Source organism: Boleophthalmus pectinirostris, unplaced genomic scaffold, assembly GCF_026225935.1.
Source record: "Boleophthalmus pectinirostris isolate CB_2022bp ecotype Guang Dong unplaced genomic scaffold, ASM2622593v1 HiC_scaffold_19, whole genome shotgun sequence".
Classification (NCBI taxonomy): domain Eukaryota; kingdom Metazoa; phylum Chordata; class Actinopteri; order Gobiiformes; family Gobiidae; genus Boleophthalmus; species Boleophthalmus pectinirostris.
In genome coordinates this window covers 15,086,012-15,110,419 of record NW_026571140.1, presented here as the reverse complement: position 1 = coordinate 15,110,419, position 24,408 = coordinate 15,086,012, and the positions used below count along the sequence as shown (strand labels likewise).

Sequence of the window (24,408 nt, the reverse complement as noted above, 5' to 3'; positions counted from 1 at the left end):
GTGTTGTTACAACACATGGGCAGTTGCACTTGATTTGAGTACACAGAAGAAGCTGTCTCTGAGGAAAGACTAAATGCCCCTGGTTGTTCAATGTTCTACTGGAATTTTGGCTGTTCTACTTTTATTTTAACACAGAGCAGATATGACTGACCAAGCATTTCACAAACTTCTTTTCTATTTGCTTTTATGCTACAAATGTCCACAAACGCACCCCGCAGGTTCACTATCCAGACCAATAGTGATTAGTAGCTTCCAGCCGTGTCTTTAGTTGTGCGTCTCCGGCCTGCCATGAAGCTTACGACAATGAAGCAGTTAACCTCTGCTTTTCATCCTGCCCTCCGCCTTGAGAACTGGGATTAGACCGAAATGGAGAAAGAGCCACTGGTGCACGCTTGATTCTGCGGTGCAAGAGATTAAGGTGGGATTAAACACAACAGAAGAGGACGGTAAAGAAAGAACGACAGAATACAGACAGAGAAAAGAAGTGAAGTGCCAGATATTGAAAGAGACTTGGGTTGGTCCGGGAGCCGAGCAGCGAGAATAATGTGAATTCATTGTCTGCATTGAGGTATCCCAGGGAGGCTTGATGCTCTCTTTATAGGGAGATGTCAAAGGGCTTTTGGGAAAGAAATTGGGTGTGAGCAAGAGATGAAGGGAAAAGAGAAGACGTCTAGTTTTCCCCCTTTTCTCCACGTCATTGTGCGCGCTCAGAAGACGCTCAAAGGGGAAGTGCAACTGTGAAAGCGATTTGCAGACTTGAATCTGCTTTTTAATGGCGCTGAGGTGTGTCAACACCAGCTCCCATTGCCAAAAATAGCTCCTCGATTCACTCTCAGTCACTGTACATTTACATTCACATTAGGAAAACTGACTAACTGGTCTCGTCCAGTTTAAACCGATTTTTTAAAATGCAGAAACACCCTGGAAGTACGATTGAGGTGCTGTGGTTTGAATCTCCCAGATCCCAGTGACACATCTGGAGAAGCTGATACGTACTTGAATACCCATTGCATGTAACAGTGCAGTCTGAATTACATTAGGTGCAGACTAGGAGAGGCATTCAACAGCATGGGGTAAGAAACAGCCAGGACAATATTAGATATGTGTTTGGAGCTTAACTCACTCACATCAGCACCAATGAGACACTAGAGTCCCTCCCCAGTGGACTAGCACATGTGTTTTTATTTTGGTCTGCAGTCTCAAAGCGAAAGCAAAATCTACCAAAGCTTCAGTGTGAGTAGTTGTGCGATTAAGTGCAAATAAGTAATCAATGTAAATGAGATGTTGCTTAATCTATTTCTACCAAAAGTGTGGTTATATGTATGATGTTTTAGGTCCAAGTTTAAATCACTAGATGCCAGAGTTGGGACCAAGTCGTTGTTTTGCAAGTCTCAAGTCTTTGACCTCAAGTCCAAGTCAAGTCCCAAGCGAAATACATGCAAGTCCAAATCGAGTCTCGAGTCTCTGGCCCATAAATCCAAGTTTAGTCCAAGTCATCTGCATTGAGCTTCAAGTCATTTCAAGTCTTTAAACCAAAGTACCAAATATAGCTTTGATTTTTGTAATTTATATGAATTTTAAACTAAACTGTACTTAAAAATTCTTGGCATATTTATATATGAGTATTTATATAAGAGTTGTAGGAATGTTAATATTTCCTTGACAGGAGTGTGAATTATTATGGTCAGAAGAGAAAGAGTTAAGATTTAAGTGTGCTTAATAACAGTTAATGTGTCAGTCTAAGCATCAAATCTTCTCAAGTCCCAAGTCCAAGTCAGGTCCCAGGTCTTAGTCTGTTTTATCAAGTCAAGTCTCAAATCCAAAAAATTGTGTACTCAAGTCTGACTCGAGTCCAAGTCACGACTTGCAAGTCCCCAACACTGCTAGATGCCCCTGAACATCTCATAGCCCCAAGATTGCACCATAGTTTGTAAAAAGAAGTTGATGTCACCCGTATTATTTGGCTCCAATCAAATGAAGCTCAAGATGCTAGTGGTTATGGGAGCGAATTTGAAGCTGAATTCCATATTAGGAATAGGAATACATTTTTTGCCAAATAAAATGTTATTATTTTACCAAATAAAAGCTCACTACAGCAGTTACAAAGAGAGGGATAAAAATTTTCAGTGTAAAGTAGGGGTGTGCAAAAATATCGGAATATCGATATATCGTATCGTTTAATGGGATGATACAGTATCGATATCATGGGCTACTGTATCGATATATCACCAAGAGTATTTTTATGTGTGTTTTACTAAATTATTTTGTTACAGCTACAGTTTTGTTGCTTGTGGAGTGAAAGGAAACTCGTTTATGTGACACATTTAACATTTTCACTGTAAAGTTTTGTGTGCTTCATATGAACTTTACACAAGAAGTGGTTTAACAAAGACTTTTAGTATCACAGCCATGATTTAGCCTTTATTTTTTATTGAACTGTATCGAATCCATTTGAAATATATCATATCGAATCGAAAGCGCACTGTATTGAGATATGTATTGTATTGTGGCCTGTGTATCGAGGTATGTATCGTATCGGCAACTTCTTAATGATACCCAGCCCTAATGTAAAGTCAATTTGTATATGAAGTCTATGGTTTGCACCGTTAATGTAGACTGGGACAAGAGTGACAAGAGAGAGGATTTCAGTTTAGTAGTTTAGCACACTCAGACTTCTCTTTGCATATAAACGTAGTTAGGTTTTCTTGGGCAGATGGGAGCGGGACATAAGACGGTATTAAGAACAAGGCCGGGTGGATGGCAGGCTAAAATAGAGGGATTTTCCACAGTAAGTCTCCAATAATGAACCCTAAAGCTATTTTTTAATCACTCTCCCTATCGAAGTTGTCTGTCACTTTTGCGTGAGATGAAAGCGCACACGTAATGCTCTGATTCGAGTGGAGAAGGGCCCTAAGAAAGGGAGGGGGAGCATGCTTTCTGCTTTTGAGGTTTTTTTCTTCTTCTTCTTGTGCCGCTTGACCCCAATCCCCTCCGCTCGGGTGCAGGGTCCCGTGAGGAGGCGGAGGGAGCCTGTCAACCTGCACCCTCAGGTTCGGAGCTGTTCTCGGCAAGTTGAGAGCCGTTGCTACTTGTGTGAATGCAGACAGAGCCCCATAGTGATTTACGGCTTTCCATGGGGTCCAGCCTGCTCCCGTCTCTCTGGTTAGACTCAGACTAACTTAGACTTAGACAAACATTATTGATCCACAGGGAGATTGTTTGAACACCGTAGCTCACACATCACAAATATACTAAGAAAGGATAACAATATAAATGGTATTAATGAATTCTAAATCAGTATAAAACATAGCAAGTAAGTATGTACAAGTAAACTAGAAATATAGTAATACAAGTATATCTCATCTGTATACAAGAGGTTGTAAGGAGAAACAGTGCAAAGATGAAATAATGATTGACGGGACATAGGGTTATCTATTACTTGAGGGTGAGTTATTTTTAAGTTGCATGGAGCATGGTATGAATGTAGTCCTGTATCTCACTGTAAGAGACTGTTGGAGAATGAGCTCCTCTGTCCCTCTATAGTCTGGTGCAGTGGGTACATTGTAGGCAACAGGTATAGATGACTGATACACATTATTGTAGATCTACCGTATGACTTTATTGCACAAAAGATGTTCTATTCTGTTCTATGATGCTCACCGTTAATATATTTTAATGTATTCATGGAGATCCCCTTGACACAGTATTCCATTTTCAAGAGGTTTGTGGGGGTTTAAACCGTGGTCTGCATAGGTTACAGATATATTGTACATTACTTTAATAAATGCATTTAGAGTCTGTGTGTATTGATTCTTTGCTACTGCAGGACAGAAGTTCTTCACTTGGTCACAGTAAATGGTCACATTCTTATATAGTGCTTTTCTTTACATCAAGGAACCGCTCAGTCATTCACAAAGAAATTCATACACTAGTGTATTGTTTCCCAAAGACAGGGTTGTGACCCTCAGGTCGGTCGCAAGAGATTTGTTTTTGGGTCACGATCTGCATGTAGGTTTGCAATATACAGTTCTGACACATGCTGAAATGTCAAGACATGTTTTGTATAATTTCTAATCTTTTTGTAATCATTTTATCGACTATTTATTTATTTTCCAATATTGTTGGTTCAATTGAATGTTGAAAAGGAAAATAAATGGGCTACATTTAATGTCCAAATAGGTGACTTATGGATCCTTTTATTGCTGGTTCAATTACTGTTTTTCATTTATTAAAACTTGAGTAATACTAATTGTTCAGAGAGACACGATCACTCAGTCAACAATAAAATATCCACATTATTGTTCAGTATTGGTCAAATCCACCTTTATTTTGTGATTTACAAAAAATGTCTATTGTTATGGGTCGTGAAGGTTTGTGACTTTTAAAATATGGGTTTCCAAAAAACAAGTTGGGAAACACTGCACTAGTGTACGCAGAAACTGGAGGAAAGATGGGTTAAGTGTCTTGCCCAATGAGCAGGATTTGAACAGCCAACTCTTGGATCCGAGGATGAACACTGAGCTACTGTCACCCAAGTAATTTGAACTCTTATTTTTGGCTGTGATTTCTTTTTTTTCCAAATATTAATTCATAAATGAATACAGATAGAAAAGCAAAACAAACAAACAAATATCTAAATACAAAGGTGCATAGCTTTCTTTTTGCACCAGATGCCCCTCCTGAATGTCAAGATTATTTAGTTCGTCAAACAGGACACGTCCAACATTCCTTTCTGTTGCGGTTGTCATGGTCAAGCTGCCCAAGACCTTTACTTTGGCCTTTCCCAAGCCCCTGCAGGCAGACTTCACAGACAGGTTACGAACTGTTACAGCCCCAGAAACCAATATGCAAACTGGTTTTATTTTGTTGTTTAGTCCAGTGCTAATGCCACATAATAGCCCAATCAGCCCCTAGGTGTGACTTTGTCTGTATATAGTGAGTGTGAGAACCAGCGGAGGAGAGAGTGTGAATCGACACGTCTGCAGATCAAACCTGTGTCTAATGGCCGTCGTTGAGTTGTCGACACGGAGCCTTGTGTTATTTGGGAGGAGGGGGCACTGTCTCTGACCTCTCCATGTCTCCTGCCCCAGACCCCCGTGGAGAGAGTGGGACATTTTTCTCAAGTAGATGCAGGTGTTGTGCCATAGATGGATAATTTGTCCCGCTGTATTCAATTTACAAAGGGAGAGTCAGAGAAACAAGGTATTCTGTTAAAGGGCTTATACTGTGCTTTTCTTTAAAAAAAAAAAATCTATATTATAATGTTGTTTTTAACTCACAAATCCTGCATATTTAGGCTGTGTTCTTTTCTCAAACTGAAGACACTTTGTTCCATCTTGTGAAGTCATTGAGTGGAGTGTAAACTTTTTATTAGAATATTTTTAATAATTTGCAGCCCTGGAACTGTTTTAGCTTTGTTGAAACCTCCTTACTTCACACTATAAAGTATTGTAGACAACATATGATTATTCTGGTGTATTGTTGTATGAATCAGTTCAATTGAGGTTAATTTTGAGCTTTGAAGATGAAGACATCCTAATAATGCAGGATTCCTCAAACATGTCTGAATGAAACAAAACACAACTCTAGAATCCTGAGTGAAGTACATGTTTAGTTTGAACTGTTAGCCCCATCTAGACTTGCCAAATCGTTTCCTTTATAGCGACTTTTGGCTTCTTTTTTCGGAAATTCATTTGCAAATTGTGACACATTTTTTGGGCTTGCATCCTGAAAGGCACTTTCAAGTCATAAAAGAGGTGATTTTTAAAGCATTTGCAGTTCTGTTTCAATTTAATAGACCCAGTAATGACTACATTACAAGCTGTTAAAGTTTTAAATATGCTAATTGTTAAACATGCGGCACACAACTTTTAACTTCTCTTTTGGGCTTATTTTTGCGGGGCTGGGGTTGCTTTGCTTTTGGCTTTTTTTCAAAGACTTGATCACTTGTTGCACTCAGAAAATCTGGCAATCCTGGTCCCTTCAATCACGACACACAATCAGCTGGGATAGTCACAGTAGTTTCCACATGATTCACATCCAACTATGCTTCTGAGTGAACAAAGTGTCCCTGGCAGTTGTTTATGGCTATCACTCAACAAAATGTCTTTTTAAATGAAGAGATGGCACATCCTTCAGTCTCATTTGTTTCCCAAATAGCTGCTTTTACATTATATTGCAGTGTGTAAAAGTTATGTATCTATTACTGGGTTTCAGATGACATGAGCGTTCTATAGGCCAATAATATTTAATACAGATGGAGCCTAGTCACTAATTAGACTTAGAGTTTATTGATCCAGTTGGACACAGTAGCTCACACATCACAATATATTATAATAACAAAGCGAAAAACTAAGAGTCTTACTAAATAATCAGGGTCAACATTTATGCATTTACCATTTGGATAAGTAAGTATCAATAGGAAAATCTGAACCTTGACCCTAGGACTGTTCCAAAAATCATAAGATTGATAGATCATGATCTCAGTGATAAGGCAAGTGCATTTTAATCTACAGGTCTACAGCTAAATGTGTGGCAGTAAGAGCACGTACTGCTGACAAGGACTTAATGCCACAGAGCATCTCAAGTTTTGACTTAAATCTGCACAATTTGACAAAAGTCCAGTGTCCCCTTCTGTCTGCCTCTGTGTGTGCAGAGTCGTACGCCCTGTGCCTCCGCTCCCTCTCTGATCCAGCTCCTCACCTTTCCTCCACTTTCTCCCCTCTTCTGCTTCTCATCATTATAATCCAAATTACAGAAAGTTAACAACTATTTTCTCACCATCTATGAGTGAAACTTAAGACCTCATTTAGCGCACGGACATCACACGTGTTTCTGTAGATATCAATATCATGCATGCATATCGCCCAGCCCTACTTGATCCCCATCTGAGAGTATGACATTATCATACTGTAGAATCTGAAAACCACTAATAGTTGGATTGTTGGAGTGTTGTCATCTGGGAAAGTGGCTTAGGTGATGGCTATGTGTAATATCTACATGGGGAATTAGCCTACTATATGTATGCAAGTTGATGGAGGAAACCTACTCAAATATGGGGAAAACGCAGTTAACTTGACAATGTAGTAAATAGTTGCATTGGTGTTTCATGCTTTTTGACAAGTTTTTTTTTTGCTAAATTCTGCAGTTTGAAACCAGTAGAGGTATATGGCATTATCTTGGCGGCTAGATAGTTTGTTGTTTTAATCTCTTGGGAAGTCATAAACATTAAAAGAAAATTAAAAGAAAAAGACTTCTGTGGCCCCTAACACATTTTGTTAGTGTTGTTTTGGGATGCACTATGTGTATCTTTTCTGTAAACTTGGACAAATTGTGACAGTTAAAGAGTTGGAGAAAAGTAGTAGGGTACATACTAGTAGTTCTGTCATGATAATAACATTTTTAATTTTATTTTGTTACTAAAGTAGAGGCTCGATACTCAATGCTGGTTTTGATGCCACAATGTTAGTAAAAGCACACACTTTTTTTTATAAAAGTATGATTTTCAACACAGGATAATTGTAGTTTCTTTAATATTATCATGTGGTTTTACACCATACTTGTTCTGACCTTTCAAAAAATAATTCAGGAAAGGTTAAATTTTATTCTGTTTATTAGAATTTTTCAGTATCGGTACGATATTATCACTATATGCATGTCACGGTACGATATTTACTGAGATATTTTGGAGAGGCTAATCGAATTGTAGATAGGACACTTTTGACAAGATTTTGGTGTGAATCATTACTGTCATAATCCCAATAATTCAAGTAAAAAACATATTTCTTCATGTTGTCTGCACTGAAATGAATCATGGGATATGTAGTTCTCAATGTTTATTAGCTGATGCTACTATAAGACAAGGCATTAAAGCAGAGGAACTTGTGATTCAATATATTGCGACATCCCACAATATTAATGTGAGACTTTGACGATACGATATCACGATATTTCGGTTATTGTTACATCCCTAGTATCGATATTTCAAATTAGCTGTAGTAGTTTCAATATACTTGTGTTGTAGGAGAAATTGCAGTAGCTCACGAGTTACATCCCTAGTATCGATACTTCAAATTAGTAGTAGTAGTTTCAATATACTAGTGTCATAGGATAAATTGTGGTAGCTCAAGAGTTGAAGAGAAAACGCATGACTCTTGAGCCCTAACGCAGATGAAGTTCATTCCAGTCTAGTACAGCTTACGTTGTAGGGAGTATTATACTTCTGATGACACCATCTAAGATAATAAGGACTGAACTGTTAGTGAGACCCTCAGTACAGCATAGAGCTGTAATTTCTCAGCTAGTTCTCAGCAGCTGTAGTTTCACAGCTAGTTTTAGTATCACTTATCAACACTTTTGACAACCCTATACTATATACAACTTCTACCACTCATGCACTCCAAAAAATAAAAGAACCCATTTTGTTACCAACCAATCCCTACGGCATCCTCCCCAAGTTCAAACTGACAGGTGAATGAGTGATTCCCAGCCAGCATCCAGGTCATTTGTACCTGTCCATTTTCTGTTAGGGCCAACAAATTGGACCGTCTCCGCGCTACAATGTGCCTCTTCGGCCTGGCCATAACTCAGTGCCTGGGTTGGGCCTCGGAGGAGCTGGGAGACTGGTGCTACAAGAGGAGAGTGGCCCGGAGCTGTTCCCTGGTGGTCCGCTTCCTGACAGTGATGTAGTGCCCACTGTTAGATGCCAGCAGGGGCAGGGGGGCTGGTGCTCAGCAGGGTGTGTGAAGCGGAGGGGAAAAACACAGGAAAGCTATGACAGTGGCGCTCTGTGCAAGGTCTTTCTCACACAAGAGTAATGGCTGGTGTTGAAGTCTTCAAGTGGATGCTGCAACTTTGGCAAACAAAGCCCATGCATCAAACCTGACCCACTATTGTCACCGCGGGCTGGGATACATTCTCCAGAGCGGAGGTGCCTGGGACCCTATAGTCTGGAATCTGGATGGCCTTTTTTAGATTTTATTACATCTGACCTTTATGGATACAGTTTTTTTTACAAGCCCAGTTTTAAATCACCAACTAAACATAATTTGCTGTATAGAAAACAATGTGGGGGCAATGTGGTTGGGTTTGTTTGTCCTGGATTGGTAGTGCAAGGTCTGGTACCCAAATGTATTACAACAAAGTGGGACTGTAGTTCCTTTACTTGGAAATTCAAGGAGCACAAAAGAACATAAAATGGTCCACCCTGGTTTTCTATTTAATGATATCAAAGATGTAGATAGAGATGCACAGATCCAGCTTTTTCAGTCCTGATACATATATCAATATTTTTACTTAAAAATGTAAGATATAAAAAAATACTAGTGTAGGGATAGAAAATGGCACTTATTTCCTTAAAACAGAGCTAACCTATTACACAAGTGATCCAATTGTGTTATGTTTATTTATTTATTAAATACAGAAGAGCTTTGTATGTATGAATCTTCAAACATTATGAGACATTCTAGGCCTAAATCAGTTATCCAATTACATCCAATTAAAGGCCGAATCAGGATATCATCTGAACTGATATGATGGAACTGACATGCGAACCAGCTAATTTCTCGAGTATTGGCGCTGATATTTGATACCAATATCTGTATCGTTGCATCCTTAGATGTAAGTGGACTTTGCACACCCTTCTTTAATGATCTTTAAAGACATGTTCAATTTTGATCACAATTAAATAGTTTTTAATCATTTTTAAGTAACAAAAGATGTATTGATGTTCTACAAAGTGAACAGATTTGACCTGAGGATGGCAGTAGTTGTCTTCATTTAAAAGACGTGTTTAATGCCATTCTGTGGAACATTCCAGGCAAATGAAGACAAGCATGAGGTGGACCCTCCATCAGAAACGTTTCATAGTGGACCTTTAATTTTACCACATGGTCATTATATTTCTGACAAACTTCAAGATCATTCCTATCTTTGTATCTTAGTATTGATTTTTTAAGTCCACTTACAAAACCCCGGAAGTACAATGTAACCTAGTTAAAGTGTAATTACGGTCTGTTGAATAGAGGACATTTTCCATTTGTAAGGGCTGTGGTGGGAGTAGCCCTCTGCCCCCTGCTGTGCCTACATGGGATAACGAGTAGGACTGTACCCAGCGGCTTCACTGACAAAAGCTCCATCAGTTTTCCTCTTTTACACTCCCAAATCTGCACTGCCCCCAGTTGTGTGTAAATGGTGTCAGTAGGTTGTTCAAACACAATTAGTGATTCTGATAATGATAGTAGTGCTTTGGGCTATTGACACATTACAGGTCTGATCATTAGAACACAAAGTCTCCAGTCTGTCTTTAATCACCTTCGGACTTTTTTGCATTTCAATCTGGCTCATGCTCCTCTGGATAATTCAGCTTGTTAAGTCCACATCTGGTATTCACATCCATGACAACTTAGATCTCTATACTTTTAATGTGACATGCAAACCTATGCAGATATGTTAATATGCAAGATAAGTAACAGTAACATTCTGTGACAGCTTGTCGAGTATTTATGGTCAGCGTAATATTTCTGCAGACAAAAAGAAAATAAACAAAAACTACCAGATGAGGACTTGGATTTAATAGATAGCATTTAATCGGCATAGTGTGAAGTGCTTAGCAACAAGAAGGTCCTGGGTTTAACTCCCAGGCAGCAACTCCCTTGAAAATGAGATAGCAATTTTTTTCCTGATTCCAAATCTTTCCCAATTAAATAATGAATAAGAATCCATTAGCTCCATACCAGACCATAGGCAAACTCAACATCCACATCAAATTAAATATGCATGCACCAAAAAGCAACATTTTCACTAAAACTAACAAATAACTAACAAAAGAATTATCTTCATCATAAATTATCAGCTTGTGTGGGTGAGATTTACCTGTGCAATTGGAAATGAACCATAGACTTGACAAAGAAGTGGACTAAGGGAGTGAATGAAGCTCACAGAGGCTAGCAGTTATAGGGATGAATTTGGTGTCAGTTCCATATTAGGAATGGGGATTTATTTAAAGACAATATAGTGAAATAAAAACACCAAGATGACAGGTTCGGTTGCTTTATTCGTACCCGTAGGTAAATTTGTTTTGCAGATTGGAGAGGCAGGTCCCATGTTTCAGATTTCATTCATTCACATTATATACAATAAACACATACAAAAACACAATTACAAAATAAAGTGTTACAGTACTCCAGTGCAGAATGGTTTGTTCCATAAACAGTTAAATTCATCCATCACGCTTGGCTATAAACACAATATATAAAAACACACGATTTTTCCAAGACAATGCACTAAAATCAATAGCTAAATAGATTACAATTTATTCATAAGTATGATAGTAGCTGGAATGAACCTCCTTTTAAAACGATTCGTTCCAGATCTTGGGACTAAAAGCTTCTGACCAGAGGGAAGCAGCAGAAACTCTGAATTTAGTGGATGTTGCACGTCTTTTATAATTCTCTGGGACATCCTCTGTAACTGTCTAGAGTACAGGGAGTCCAGGCTGCTCTGAGGATGGCCAACCCACCTTACTCGCCCACTCATCAGGATCATGTAGAGTGGGTTAATATGAACATTTTAAGACCAAAATGATGAGCTGAACAGCAGCAGTTACAGAGAGAGGGGCAATGTTTTCTCAATAAAAAATGAATTGGGGCTGGAATCAATGAAGCAGGAAGTGCCCCCATGCTCAGTTCCTATTTAGAAAGTGGCAGTTAGTGGGTTAGCTATGCCCATTTATATATACAGTCTATGGTGCAATCCCAGAAGAGAAAGAATAAAAAGATTTTCAAAACAATTACAACATTAGATCTAGTTGCTACCACTACTACTAGTACTAGTGCTACTACTACTATTAGTACTACTACATAAATATGCACTTAATCCCTGCACACAGTCACATTTTCATCTACTCCAGTGCAACTTAATAATTTAAAAGTAATCACTTTAAAGCAATAGAAATCCAAGACTTCCCTTTAATTTCTGCCTGGCTCCTGCCTACTGTGCCATCCTCTGATCCAAAATCCCAAATTACCATCTCCAGCCATTTCTAAGCCCATTCTAAAGACACATAATTCTCTTGTGCAAACTGTAATTATTCAGATAGTGATTCTGTTGAATAAGTTGTACGCCTTGGGGCCCTTCTCTATGATATTTCTCCCTCTCACCACACACTGCGCTCATGTGATCCTGTGTGCAGATGTGCTCCTTCTTAGGCCCCTAATCACCAGCTTGGGGCTTCTCACTGCTCTGGCCTAGTCTTTAGCCTCATGTAAGCACTTACTCATTTGCAGTATAATATCATGGTTGGGAACCTTGAAAGGGGCTGGAGTTTATACAGAAACAACTAAAAGATGCGGCCTTCCGAGAGTTAAACCGCCCGGGCTCCTAAAGAGACTGGGAGATGTGAGTGGATATTTTGGTAGACTTAGAAAGAAAGCGAGTTTTGAGCATGTCTTAAAGTGAATTTAATTTGGGCTTTCAGTTGAGAAAATGCAATCAAAGTTGAAAGAATATTCTGTATAAGCACCATGCCTGTTCATGACTAATGGATCCTTCAATTACTATTATTATGTGATATATATTTTTTTAGATTTACATTTTTAGATGTCATCCATGCATGTTTCAGTGATTTAGCGATCTCTCCTGGGCCCTCTTCAAACCCAGCCATCAAACCTACGTCATCCATGCTCCCACGTGACAGTTCTCCATAAATATACAAAAGCATGATACTAAACTGTACAAAACAACTTCACAAACCTGATAAGATGTGCAAACATCTTCATTATTGTTTGTAATAATGCTCCAAAGGGCTTGTAACTTAGTGCAGAGAGGAAAGTGAGATGCGAATCAGAGCATCAAATATGAAAATGAATATTTCGTTTACACGTTTTTGGCAAATATAGCATTTCCAAAACAATAAAAGGTAACATGGTGAGCTAAATATGTTGTGTGTTAGCGGTTAATACCTCATAAAAGTGTGTAATGACATTTCCTGCTTCTGTCTAACTGTTTTTCCACACTGTGTTCTTCTTCTGTGTAAGTCTAGCTTTCGCTCATAATTATGCCTGTACAAAATGTGAACCCTCAATATCACGGAGCCAATACTTTGATTAGCTTGAACAAAATGTCCCAAAGAATATGTTTTTAAGAAGAGAAGTTTATTTGGGCAGGCAGTCATCTCCCTGCTAATTATATCTATTTGTACTAAAGCTGTAAAAAGTGTCGTGGCTCAGTACAGGTATATTGTAAAACCGGCTCTTAGGGTCAAAATGAAACCATTGCATATCATGTCATGATTCAGTACGATACTCGATACATGGCTCGCAATACGATATTATCACATTATGGTGATATATTACACATTATACTCTGTGATATATTGCTCTCTTTTTTAAGAACCAAACACATTTTAGCAACCTCTATTGTGCAAAATTTATAAAGATACTGCATCACAAGTGTAGTTGTCTGACCAGCCAGTCCCTTCTCCATTCTGTTTGACTCCATAAGAAACTGCAACCGAACCACTGACTGTGAAAAATTTTCCAAAAATTGTCAACATTTTGGATGATCCAACTATACAGTCTCAAATTTGTAGCATGTGTCTCAAATGCAGAAGACGTCTCCTCTCGAAAATATCTCGTGATATTCAGAACAAAATATATAACTTCTTTGACCTGAAATAAGTAATAGTGTTGCTTCGATTGGTGATTCTTTTTTTCTTGAGTCTTGAGTCAAATTTGTCTCCTTTTTTTATGTGTCAGCAGCCATGTTTGTTTTTGATGTGAAAGGAACATGCATCTCTCTGATTGGTCAATCTGCCTGTCAGTCATGCCCTCTGAAATCAGGGAGACAGGATACGGCTGCAGATCCACTCGTCTTTGTGAAGTTTTGTCAGAGTGTGTGGTTCTGGCTGGTCAGGTAACAAATTTAGTATCATGATGTACATCAATATTTCAATATTATAGCATACCTGTATCCAATTATAAAGCGTTTTGAGCATCTGTATGTGCTTGTACTACATGCCTTTGGCTGTCAAATATTCCATTGTTCCATCATCATAAAACAGTCATGGTCTAATACGATATTGGACAGCGTGCTCTCTTCACACTGGGTTTAGTTTGCTAACACCGTTGCAAATGGCCAAACATTTGCAGTCAGATGAAAAGACAGCTAAACTAGAAAAGACAGCCGTGTGGGCTGATGAGAGACACCTCCTCTGACCCCTCATCGCTCTGTTTGGATTCCAACTGATTCTGAGCAGCTAAAGTGCACAGTTTGCCAAGTAACCTCCTAATCTCTCCATCTTTGATATATTTTTCTTCACGCATGGTGGTGGATATTTTCTTTGCAGTATCCACATGTAGTATAGAGCAGGTTAGACCTGCAGGCACTTAATCGTTTAGTTGGTGTCTTTGTGAACCAAGATTTGTATTAGTCAATAGATTTTTTGTTTTGTTTAGATTATAATGATTTATTTGGGAAAACAGCAGAAAGCAGAAGGCATGGAATGAGTTAGCTGAAGGTATGTAAGTGAGTCATGAGTTTAATCTGCCTTTTTAAATATAAATACACTGTTTCTTAGTATCTCTGTATACATTTTTTGCATGGACTCCCATGCAGTTGTGGGCTTTTGAGTGCAGTTTAGGACAGATACAAACTGAGACAGAGGTGGGGTCTTTGAAGTCATGACTTGGACTCGAGTCAGACTTGAGTCACTATTTTTAGGACTTGAGCCTTGACTTGATAAAATGGACTAAGATTTGGGACTCGACTTGGACTTGAAGGTCATTGACTTGGGACTTGACTCGGACTTGAGGCCTGTGACTTGAGAAGACTTGAGAAACACTTTTAAATCTGAATTCCTTCTATTCTGACTGTAATGATTCATTCTAAGATATTGTCAAGATATTTTTTTTCTACAACTCTTCCATACTCTTAAATACTCATATATAAATATACTATGACTTTATAAGTACAATTTATTTTTAGTCATATAAATAGCAAAAATCAAAGCTATATTTGGTACTTTGGTTTAAAAACTTGAAATGACTTGAAGCTCAAAGCAGACAACTTGGACTTGGACTTATGGGCCAGTGACACGAGACTCGACTTGGACTTGCCTGTATTTGACTTGGGACTTGACCCGAACTTGAGGTCAAAGACTTGAGACTTACTTGAGACTTAAAACTTGGTTTCACCTCTCTACTGAGATCATAACAGATAAGGAGTGTCAAAATGCAATCTTGAGAACATTTTTTATTCTTTTACTGAATTGCCCCAAGTTGCCATGTCTAGCGACTTTCAGCTTCTTTGTTTTGAAAAGTCACTTGTAATTGGGTTGCATTTTTTTCTCCCACTGACCCTTTCACAAGTCTGTGTTAATGACATACAAGCTGTTAATGTTTTAAAAGTGTTATTAAATGCCTCATGATGTCACAAGGTGGAACAGAGCATTTTGCGTTTGGAGATGTTGACAGACTAAACGAGAAAGGATTACTCAGTGTATGTTTTGATAAAGTAACAACATCATGAAATGGCTTAAAGCTCACAAGAGTCAATTTTGTGTAATGTAGTACCTTTAATGTTAAATGTGCACGTCATTAGTGCTTCTTCAGCTGTGATGCACAACATTTAACTAGTCATTTTAGGCTCTTTTTATAGGGCTTGGTCGCTTGTTTCTCTCTGAAAATCTGGCAACCCTGTGCAGAGCAGGTAGGAGCAGCTGTCAGGTATCTCACTCAAGGTTATTTTGGCAGGTATTAATACTTACTGCTTGAAAGCGTTGCCAGAGTAGAAGACAGCACCTCCCTCGCATTGGACCGTGTGGACTTGCTTGTAGTCAAAATAATGGAGTGAGACAGTACGCTTCCCTTCACACTGAGGAAGATGGATGGGAGAATACATGATAAATTATGAGTTGATACGTGCTGGCAGCTGGGGTGGTCAAGGAAGGGAGGGATGCTTGGAGATAGGGTTGCCAGTAAGGTTGTAAAAAGTATCCGAAATCAGATACGAATTCATAGTAAAACTAGTGTGGAAGACAGATATTCTTTTGAGCAACTATGAAGAAGAAATGAACAAGAAATTAACCTTTTCTAAATAGCTTTAGAATGATCTTGAGCTGTATCAAAACAAGACCACATAGTCCCCCATGGACCGCTATGGAACCTACCTGAACGACTGAGGGATTACACAGACATAAGACCACATGGTAATATAAAAGAAAGTACCATACTTTCTGGACTATAAGTCGCACCAGATAAAAAATGTGTAATGAAGAAGAAAAAAACATATATAAGTCGCACTTTTTGGGGAAAATGTATTTTATAAAATCAGAGACTAGGAACCAACATTTCATCTTGAAAGGCAAGTTATAGTAATAACAATAGAATAGAGAACAACAGGCTGAATAGACGTTAAAATGTTAATGTAACATATGAACAGTTATTCAGATAACTATAGCATAAACATAATATAAGTTTACCAAACTCTTTATCTCACTCCAGATCAGTAAATCCATTGAATTATTCATCCTCAGTCTCATTTCTGAGCAACTGAGCGACCTCTGGAGGTAAATGGACTACCACTTCCTCTTCTGTATAGCTGTCATCAGACTTCCGGCTTTCTGAATCCTGACAGGATGGTTTTGGTTATCACTGAAGTCCAGACCTTGTTGATCCATCCAATAACTTCAGGAAAGTTGCATGGTGCACCTCCCTGTTCTGGTGAAGTTGTGTACTCATCCCCGCTTTCCGCCAGTGCCTCGCTCACTCCAAACTTTCTTTCTGCTGCTTGATTACCATTTTCGGCAGAATAGTTCACTATCTGCAGCAGGACAGAGGCTTTTTCTGCAGGAGACATGCGCAGTAGGGTGCAAAATGACAGTGGTACAGGAGTAATAATAGTAGCAGATACTGACACACAAGATCGCCTTCTGGCGGCTGTCAGTGTGAAATATATAAGTCGCACCGGAGTGTAAGTCACAGGACCACCCAAACCATGAAAAAACTGCAACTTATAATCCAAAAAATACACTACTACAATTTAATGTTGGTGGCATGGGAACTGTTTTCGAGCATCAAGTCTATTCCTTAGTTTTGAACTCAAGTTTAAAATTTTAGTATCATGACAACATTAAATGTTAGATAATCACAAAAGCTGCTATTTAGTTTGATTCTCAATAAAAGACAAACTGCTGATCCTGTAGTTACCCAAACGTGTCCTGAAATGTGATGCTTGCATTCGTTTGTTAGTTCATATTTCAGCCTTTTCCTCAACTCATTCGGACTTATTTAAGATGTGAACTTTCACCAGAATCTTTTTATTAAAACATAAATCGCGACCCTTATATCAACATTTGTTCTAAAAATCGGCATTCGATATTTTCCCCGTAGTCGGAGCAGAGGAGAGGACAGCGGACAGATGAAGGCGTAGATGTAGAGTTGGTGATGGCCGCCTGCCCGTCATCCCCGGCTCTGTTTTGACAACAAAGTCCTTGCCATCGCCTCGCTTTTGTGGAGTCTGTTTATTTTGCCACCTGCTGTTCTGGGGGAAAGGGGTCAAGCGTTACAGACATACATGCACACTTCAGTCCGTTGCTAGGCATGTAGATAGCGTGTATAAACATAGACTGGGGTCAACGTGTCACTGGGTCGGAGGATGGGGAGTGTTTTTAATAACGTCCATAGGCGCAGTGCGTTTCCATGTATGTGTGGGTGCGTATGATTGATTGCACAGCTATTTTGTGTACATTCGGCGGCTGAAGGGCTGAATTAAGTGGCCTGTTGTGGTCAGACGGAATGTTTGAGCTCGAGTTGCTCCGTGTGTAAGTTTATGAGGTCAACTGGGGTCACAACGCCAAAATGTCAACTTTATGAGGTATTTAGATCTTTTTGCGATGTTTGTATGTATAAATAAATATACTAGAATATAGACATACCAAAAATGGGAGTAGAATTTTTTATATTTTTTTGTGGCCAAGGCTAATACTGATTATTTAGAATCCAGCTCTTCTGATATTTTTGAGCCAATATGTTAGGGTTATTTAGATTATTTTCCCCATATTCTGTACTTTAAATTGACTACAAACTCACTCAAGACTTTTTTTTACTGCAGACATATAAGAGAGCAGTGTAGTCATATTTTTTGCCGTGCCCTTTCAGAGCTGAAGTGTTCAAATAAAGCTCTGTGTGTAGTCTTTATGCAGCTGGTTGGCCCAACAAAATATTGGCCTGTGCTGGAGATTTACGGCCGATAGCAGATACGATATATCTATGTCTAGATCTAATCAGAATAGTTAATAATAATAATAGTAGGTGTCTTAATTGATTGAAATTTATATAGATGTACCTAGAGGTGGTAGACCTTCCGATGCTGATGTTTTCTTTAGTATACAACAGTCTTAGGAATGGTACAGAGAGTTTGTGTCAGATTATTTTGGAAATATTAGAAAAAAGATAAAAATTTATTCATAATAGAATATTTTCTCCAAACAGAAAAAGTTGTATAATTCAAGAAAAACAATAACATACTGGTGCAAAGCCAACTGTCTAATCAATAGTGTAGTGTTTTTAAAAGCTATGAATCAGAAAACATTACTAATGATTGATAAGTTTATGTTTTTTCTATAGGTTAATGTTGGCCAGTGCATGAATAATTGTTTCAAATAGTCATGATTTTAAGTATGATCAAAATTATCTTGATGGATTCTTTTCCCTAATCAAGCTGCTCTAGTAATGTGGCCAAAGCTCTCAAAATGATTACGTATGTCTATATGACCCAGAGTGCACTCACAAGACTACACCTGCACAGGAGTTCATGCAAAAACAACCATTCATCCAAAAAAAGTACTAGGAAACAATGCATTTATAAAGATAGATCAAGCTTCTGGATCCCGAGTATATATTACTATATGTCACTATATTCAAATACAAAAAATGCCAAAAAATACCAATACTTCTCCTTTATACTATTGTCCCATATTAATCCTTAATAATTGAAATAAAATAATTAGTCGACTAAAACAAATTTTGTTTGACTATGACTTGAGATGCACCGATACCAATATTAAATATTGTCACTGATCAATGAAAATTAGCTGGATTGTGTATCTGTTAAAAATACAGATTCTCCTGATATCCTGGTTGGACATATAAATTGATGTAATAAGACTATTTACTAGGGGTATAAGGGTACACAAAAATCACAGTTTGGTACGTACCCCGGTTGTGAGGTCACAGTTCGGTTCATTTTCGGTACAGTATGGAAACAAAATGTAAAACCATTTGCTTGTTGTTTATTTGTGCTTTTATTAAATGTATTAATTTGTTTTAACATTTTAAAAACAGGAAAATAAAATAAATTCCATGCCAATGAAAAGCTAAAGTGAGGAAAGGGGTGAAAACCATAGTTTTGCAACAATTCTCTAACTATAAAGCACTGTGGGAAACACTGCCACCTCAATCATGGAAGAGTTCCCTCGTGAATATTAATGAACCAAGCCTTCTGTGTAACTGCACGTGTAGTGGCAGAATGTAAACACACACAAATTGTGCAAACTCACTTGTGCACAGCCGCGCACCGAACTGAACGTCCCGTACTGAAACGGTTCAGCACAAATGCATGTACCATTACACCCCTATTATTTACTAGTCATAGTTGGTCAAGAAATTCTCATTATGTTTGAGCTTTTAATACAAAGTAGTTTTGTAATTACCTGAGAGATAAAGAAGAGCTACATCACACATTTTGTCATACAATATTTTTACTCCGTGCACTGGTTATTGGTTGATGCCGGGTATTGGCAGATACTTAAAGCCATAGTATCGGGATCGATATTGGAGCTGAAAAGGCTGGATCCGCGCATCCTTAACTAAAACACCATCGACCCTACATATTACATGGTTACAACATCTGCATCAGAATCTTAGTGTTATCTTACTGTTAATAATCTTACTTCCTTGTGTTTTTGCTTTCAGTCAGGTTTGATCCGGATATCTCAGGAGGAGTACTTGATCTCACCACTCCCAGACCACTTGGCTCAAAAGCACAACTACAATGCCCCGGAAGGCCATCACCCTCATGTGGTCTACAAGCGCTCAGCGGAACACATTATAAACCGCAGATCTGCACCACCGTCTTCAGCCAATTCCTCCAGATCTGACAGCCCATATCACCATGACCACCATCAGCCCCACCACCATGACGACCAGCAAGACAAGATGCACTTCTGTGGACGCCGCAAGCAATGTATGTAAGGGAACATTTTATACCTCAAATTCTCTAACATCTGTCTAGTCAAATGTAGAGTCTGTTGAAACAAGCAAATGGTCCCTCTCAGTCAGCACCATAATCTATAAAACATTGGACAACACTAATTGGCTGGATTCCACTGATCATATAGTTTTCTACATATTTAAAACATATGGGAGATTTCACCATGGTTAATACATTAGTTGTTCACATATATTGTTATACATTAGAAAAGTGCTTTTTCAATGGCAAGTATTTTTATTTGGCTATGTCATTTCATGGGCTGTAACTTCTTATCCCTGTTTACTGGCAGATTTTGAAGAGTTTGAAAGACATAGAATATTTTGTCGTGAATTATTAATCATTATGGCAAGTTTTACCACACAACTGTCACTTTGTTTTGACAATATATTTTCACAGTCAGGTCAAGGTTAAGGTTAAGAATAGATTTCTTAGTTTTCATCACAAGTTTTCGTCACTCAAACATGGATTAGGGTGCAAAATCTTACAAAGCTGACTGACAATCTCTCCCTATTTTTGCTATAATTGTCCATTATGTTACATTATAGTCTTAAATTCATCTTAACATGCCAAGTTTGTGAAACATTTTGATATTATTATTCAAGCAATTAGTTGGAACATTTCCTCTTTAAACCCATATTCAACTTAGTGTATCAGTTACGCTGTACTCAGTTCCACCCGTTTGGCAGTCTCATGGTTTCACTTTCCCTGTTTAGCAGAGGAAGGAGGAAACTGTGAGTGTAAGGGAGTGAATTTCCTGGCCTTTCGACACTTGAGCTGTTCTCTTATCACACGGCACGAGCCAGGAAAGCCATCACACTTATTAAACTCCCACTGCTAAAGCTGTACTGCCAATAAATATATACATTTATTGACCTACTTTAACATAGCTTTAGACATTCTTTGCATGTTGATTTTTAAGTGCATTTTGTCCATTATCAAGTACAATGTAAGTGCAATGCATTAAATGAACTGAGACTTGGACAATCTTTATTGATCCACAAAGGAAGTTATTTGGACACAGTATCTCACTCATCACAATAGAATATAATAACAAAGAGAGAAAAAAGAAAAATGAGAAAAAAGTCAAGAGGTATCAGCTCAGGAAAACATGTGAGAAACAAATTAAGTTAGCACTGGACCCCTTGGTACAAAATCAGATTTATATTTGAAACATACATACCTTGTATTTTCCATAAAAACATTTCGGGATTTTTATATCAAAATCTTGCAGCAAGGTAATCCTGACCAATATCATGTCTTGTAACTTACCCAGCGCTCCTGAAAGGTTGCAAAAAAGAACAAAACAAATCAAACAAAACACTGATGTTGACTCAATCATTAGCACTGTCATTGCCCCAGAAAACTAGAAAAAAGAATGAGCTGCAATAAATAAATAAATAATGAGCAGAATGAAACCTTTTGGTAGTTAGTAAATGAGTCATAGAACTTATTTATTCAACCCTCTACAACACAGGTGTCAGACATAAGGCCCGGGGGCCAGATCCGGCCCTCCAAGACCTTTAATGTGGCCCTTGGCTGATTTTGTACTAAAATATTTTAATTATATTTTCTATTAAAATATTGTTTATTTTCTGCGGTGTTTATCATAGCAGCATTTCCAGCGTCTCTGTGCGTGGCCCCTCCCACCAGAGCAGCACAAATGAAGACTTGTCTCTTTCCAAAATCTCTTAAAGGACGATCGTTTTGACTGTTGACCGTGACACCCTCATCGGCAAAATTACCAAAATGAGAAAAGTGGAGCCGAGTGCAGGATTTTCCAAGAAAAATTGACTTATTCCTATTTGCATACAAGTTAATGTTAAACATTGTGTTGAAATTGCATTTTTCTTAAAGTTTCAGGTTGTTCATAATATTATAATATTTTGTAAAAGAAAGATTTCATCAATTAAAAAAGATTTCTGTAATAGATTTGCATTTCTCTGCACAAATATTTGAACCTATTGTTATTTTTGGGGTTTATATGCCATGAGTTTTCTGATCCGGCCCCTTTGGGATCAAAGTAGGTTGGATACGGCCCCCGGACCAAAATGAGTTTGACACCCCTGCTCTACAACTCAAATCTTATTGCAGAACAAATCTGAAAACCTCTACAGCAAAGAAAATGTACCCATGATAAATACTGACTCCCCAAAAAATGTTTCTTCCATCCATCATTTGTTATTATTATGACCAACTAAGGAGTGGAAGAGGAACCTACAGCTATATACATATATAACTACAATAAACTACAAATATTATTGATATTGATACTTTGCAGCTGATGTCATCAACAGTCCCTGGAGTTGTGATGCTAATTGTAGGTTCTGCTCTGTCTGAGGCTTTATTAGAATTTGTGCTTTATTTTAACATGGTCTGACATAGCTGGAACAGATGAACTGTTAAGCAAAGAAAAGTTACAGTTACAAGCTGTCTAGTTGAAAATCGAAATCCCAAACAGTACCGTGAATGCGTATATTGATCACAGGCTCCTGAAAAAGTGTTGTTCAAATCCATTATATGTTTTCAGACAATCTTAAATCTTTTTTGCAGTGTGCATAATGTCGCCGTAGTAACTCCTAAGCATTCCGCCATTAGAGACCCGTAGACATGTAGAACACCCCCAGCATGATGTCATCGCAAAGTATCAATTAAAGCCACCATTAGACGTGCATTGCCTAAACCTTTCTATCTTCATGAAGACCAAACCAGATGAAGTTACTGGTCAGATGTGCAGAGAGGCGCCCCAGCTCTGTCAGAATACCAGTTTTTGTAGGTATTTTTGAGCTACAAAACCACCTGTAATTGAATAAATGTAAGGTAGAGCTGTTTCATGTAATGCTGTGGAACATTCCAGGCAGAGCAATGACATATCCATATAAACAAGCAGGTGATGGACCCTCCACCAGAAAAGTTACACAGCCTGTATATTGCAAACTACACTGTTACACTAAATCCCTCTTTTATATTGTGATCAAAACCCCTGAAAGACTTAAAACTCACCATTCTGTTCTTCTTTTGTCTCTGTAATCCTCTCTCCTCCCTCCACCCATCCCTGTGTGCCCACCCAGACGCTCCCAAGCCCCCCACTGCGGACCGCTTCATCATGCCGGACGAGTTTGCTGTGCCCGGGGAGGAAGGGGCGGGGAGGGCAAAGAGATCGCCCATCCTGTCCAACCGGGTGGGCTCCCTGAACGTGGAGACCCTGGTGGTGGCAGACAGAAAGATGCTGGAGAAACACGGCCGAGACAACGTTACCACCTACGTACTGACTGTCATGAACATGGTGAGGATGGACAAAGAATAAATAGAATAGGCCCTGTTCACGGAGCCGCCTGGATAGTGACGGTTATCCACATTTCCTGCTCCATTCATTGTGTATTGGAAATTAGCAGAGTCGCGCTAAAATAAATCCATATTTAAATATCAGACAGTGGACAGCAGGTTACCATGATAAACCATGTGTAACCCGTGGACAGCACTTTAAGACCTTTAGGATGATAAAATACTTCACTGGAGGAAGCTTCTGTGTGTATAAATGTAGATATTTAGCTAATGCTAATGCTAATGCTAACCTAAAACTCAAAATAGAAAACAAAACAGCTTTATGAAAATACATCTAATGACAAGTACATTGTTTTTCTAAGCAAGATCATCAGATTGTAGAGCTATTTTAACATCACTAATTCATTTTCATTTCATTTCGCACTAGCGTCGAGACACAAAGACCTGCTTTTCTAAACACTGAAGCTTCCTACACGCTGTCTGTATAGGGTGACACACCTGGGTTGGGATGGTTGGTATAAATAAAATTGTGAAAAAAGCACGTAACATTGTCCATTCTCGACTCAATTGTGGGTCAGTCATAATCTGAGGGACAATTGTAAAATTTTTATTTATTTTCTTTTTTAATTAACGGTCATTTTCAAGCATGGTTTCTATATTTTAGTTATACAAATAAAATATATTCCCCTCTTTACTGTTGGCGGGACTCAAATGGTTCAGAAAGGTGTAGGTGTAGAGGTGTAGTCTCGTGGGTGCAGTTTAGAGCAGATACACAGAGATGCATAATAGTTTTGTGAGCTTTGAGATGATGATACTGGTCAGATCTGTGGAAAGGCAGCCCTATTCACAGTCAGAATG

At 38.4% G+C, this 24,408-nt stretch overlaps 1 protein-coding gene across 2 annotated transcripts in view; it reads left to right on the top strand.

Moving 5' to 3' along the window:
* Nucleotides 1–24,408, top strand: part of adamts18 (ADAM metallopeptidase with thrombospondin type 1 motif, 18) — a 98,351-nt gene that overhangs the window by 22,222 nt on the left and 51,721 nt on the right. For both annotated transcript variants that reach the window (XM_055154635.1, XM_020941647.2), the window contains exons 4-5: nucleotides 19,971–20,241; nucleotides 23,337–23,551. In XM_055154635.1, coding sequence (XP_055010610.1) covers nucleotides 19,971–20,241; nucleotides 23,337–23,551 — 486 coding nt within the window. The remainder of the gene's footprint in view (nucleotides 1–19,970; nucleotides 20,242–23,336; nucleotides 23,552–24,408) is intronic.